General features: G+C 38.6%; 1 protein-coding gene and 1 long non-coding RNA gene across 2 annotated transcripts; both read left to right on the forward strand.

Annotated features, from left to right (window-relative positions):
- Positions 1–1,031: 1,031 nt before the first annotated feature.
- On the forward strand, positions 1,032–2,054 carry LOC107720839 (CMRF35-like molecule 8; the record flags this gene model as incomplete). The annotated part of the gene is made up of 4 exons (XM_016528675.1): positions 1,032–1,089; positions 1,257–1,574; positions 1,817–1,921; positions 2,032–2,054. Coding segments are annotated over exons 1-4 (486 nt in total), but the record flags the coding sequence as incomplete, so codon positions are not given.
- Positions 2,055–2,056: 2 nt separating this feature from the next.
- Positions 2,057–2,678, forward strand: LOC107720840 (uncharacterized). The gene is made up of 3 exons (XR_001637650.1): positions 2,057–2,130; positions 2,306–2,355; positions 2,562–2,678. It is a non-coding gene; the product is annotated as an uncharacterized LOC107720840 (long non-coding RNA).
- The last annotated feature ends 226 nt before the right edge of the window (positions 2,679–2,904 follow it).

The following is a 2,904-nucleotide window of genomic DNA, read 5'->3' on the forward strand; positions in this document are numbered from 1 at the left end:
GTGTCGGTGCGGCTTGTTTTCAAGCAGAGGAATGCACACGCATGCGTCGTGGTACTGTCATGAACGCGTGTCGAGGACTGACATGGAAGAAAAGAAATTGTTGTTTATTCTTTGAACAAGTACCCTCAGGTGCTAGTGGGCTCTTGCTAAGCAGCAAAACCTCAATCACTTAGTAATAACAGGTTAGGTTTGACAAATGACTTTTAATGTGTTGTAAGATGTATGAAGATGCTAAGCAATAAATACATTTATATCAACAGTTTTTTTCTAGAACACAATTACACACCTACATGAATAGAGATGTCAAAATCCAGGTCAGTGAGTCTTTCATAGTCTGTTATGGAAAGAACAGTGTTGATCTGACAAATGAGCTTTAACTGAGAATTGGAATGCCCTTAAGTCACCATTATTACCAGTCATGATGAAGTCTTAGTAGGACTTTGCCATTATCTTATTGTTTTCTGGAGCCTCAGTGATGCTGTAGAGATGTGTGGAAGTGTAACATGTTGCTTTGGCTCAATTCATATGCTGTCCATCAGAGGTCAGTGTGGAGAGGAATTAGCTTCTGTTGTGTTTAATCGCATTGAAGAAAATGAAGCTTCAGCATTAAAGGCCACACAGAAGTGTTACAGTCTCAAGACTTTTCTTTTGGCAGCGAGGAATACGTTTTCTCACTGGTGTAAAGCAGCAGGCCTATTAACACTCCAGCGTTGAGCAAAAGAGATCGAAAATATTACACTCCGTACATGCAGGTTTAAATATTATAAATATATAAATATTTGACGGCACGGATGATTGAGTTTACTGGTGCACACGAGGGAAATATTGTTCCTCGGCTGATGTGTGACTATGCAAACACAGTCAAACGTTACAGATGTGCTCTCTGAAGATGTCCTGAAGAGCTGATGTGGTCAGAGATACGGAAAGGGGAAGGACATGTTTGATATAGTTGCAGACACAGCATGCTTTTTCACTCAGTACGGAAGAGAAATACCATAACGCTTGAGCTTTTGTCTTGTATTTAAGCAAAACGTGTGTAAAATCTTAGCATGTGGGACGTTCTCTTCCTCTTTTCCAGCATCTGTACAGGTGAGTTTAAGACTCTCAGGGCTTTTGTACAAAAGTTGATGTGTTTTTATTGTTTTTACTCTGTTACTGCATGATTATCAGTCTCATATGTGTCAGTTATTCTTCTGGTCTGATAATATCTCTTGCTCACACATAACAGCTCTTTATAATGATGTTTCTGTTTTCAGGTGTTGCAGGTGCTTCAGTTACAGTCATAGGACACAGAGGAGAGAGAGCAGACATCAGATGCACATATGAATCTGGATATGAATCAAATCCAAAGTATCTGTGTAAAGGCGAGTGTATCTTTGGACAGAGAAACATCATGGTTAAATCAGGATCTCCAGCTGAAGACCAGAGATTCTCTCTGAGTGACGACACGACGGCCAGAGTTTTCACCGTCACCATCACTGATCTGAGAACAGAGGATGAAGGACAATACTGGTGTGGAGTGGACAGGACTTTAACTGATGACTATTCAGAGATTGTGTTGCTGGTTAAACAGGGTAATGTGATTAATGTGACTTCTGCAAATGGACCTATTGTAGTATAGAAATGTACATAGAAAGGGTCAGCAGATGTAGCTAATGTTATTATATAGAAGTCAATTCACTGCATAATCTATAATTATATACACAATATAATTCATATTCAGTGAGCTAATATATTAACTGAGATCAAGTTGAACTTTCCTGTCATCCATCAGTTAATAAGACCCCTGAGGTTTCAACCACCAGCCCTTTTACAGCAACACTGTCATATTTCAGCAAAACAGAACCAAATCCACAATCCAGCAGCATCACAATCACAGAAAGAAAAGAAACAATCACAGATCAACACAACTCCTCAGCAGGTCAGTTCATCGTTCTCTTTCTCTCTTTATTTTCCTTTAATATGCATTATGTCTGGATGATGTCTGTCATTTAGCGCATTCAGACAGCGTTTTCCTCCTGTATGTTTCAGGTTCAGTTGTGATTATCGTCACTGCGGAGGCTTTGGTTTTACTCCTGATTGGTCTTCCATTGATTATAGTGGCTGTGCGGAAGAGAAAGAAGACTAAAGGTAATAATTTACATGAAATAAGTCCTTTTCTCTGAGGTTTCAGCATTTAGAGCAAAAACAAAACCCTGAAGATTGCATTTGGTTGGGTTTGGGATGACATGTACGAGTAACTAGATTAAATTATAGAGTTTTACAGCATTAATCGCAGAAAGACTAACACTGATCTCTTGCACAGGTCTGCTGTCGTCCTCCATCATAGAGTTTAATCCAGTGTTATATGAACAGGTGAGTATAAAGAAACTGATGTGTATTATCATTTAATGGACAGCAGTAACTGCATTAAAAAAGACTGTGACTGCAGTATTTTTCAGTATTTTGACGTTGAAACTCCAGCAGCTGGTGTGTGAATGATCATATAATATTAAACAGATTCACTCTGGTTGAGTTATTTTGTCTGTTAACTAACTATTTATTATTTTCTATGACTGTAGATCAAAGACGCTGGACGTGACTGTAATCCAGAGGACACAGACACAGAAACAACTGTAGTTTATAGCTGTGCTTCCTAAACTTGTGCCATATGTGTTCCTACAGACCCAAGTACTCCATCAACACCACAAATGAGTTCATTTCAACTAATATAATATCCTAATATATAATATAATATGATGTTTTTTTGATTGCAAGTGCATGTTTCTCTTTATGTTGTTGTATGTCTGTTAATGTGTGCTGTATGTAGCATTTTCTTGTTAGATGTTTGGCTCAAGGTTTGTCTGGTTAGTTTCATCTGTTCACTCCTGCTGGTAGATGCTGGAACTGCACCAATCTGCTGCT

The sequence above is a fragment of the Sinocyclocheilus rhinocerous genome, unplaced genomic scaffold (genome assembly GCF_001515625.1).
Source record: "Sinocyclocheilus rhinocerous isolate Xijiao unplaced genomic scaffold, SAMN03320098_v1.1 scaffold27251, whole genome shotgun sequence".
Taxonomy (NCBI): Eukaryota; Metazoa; Chordata; class Actinopteri; order Cypriniformes; family Cyprinidae; genus Sinocyclocheilus; species Sinocyclocheilus rhinocerous.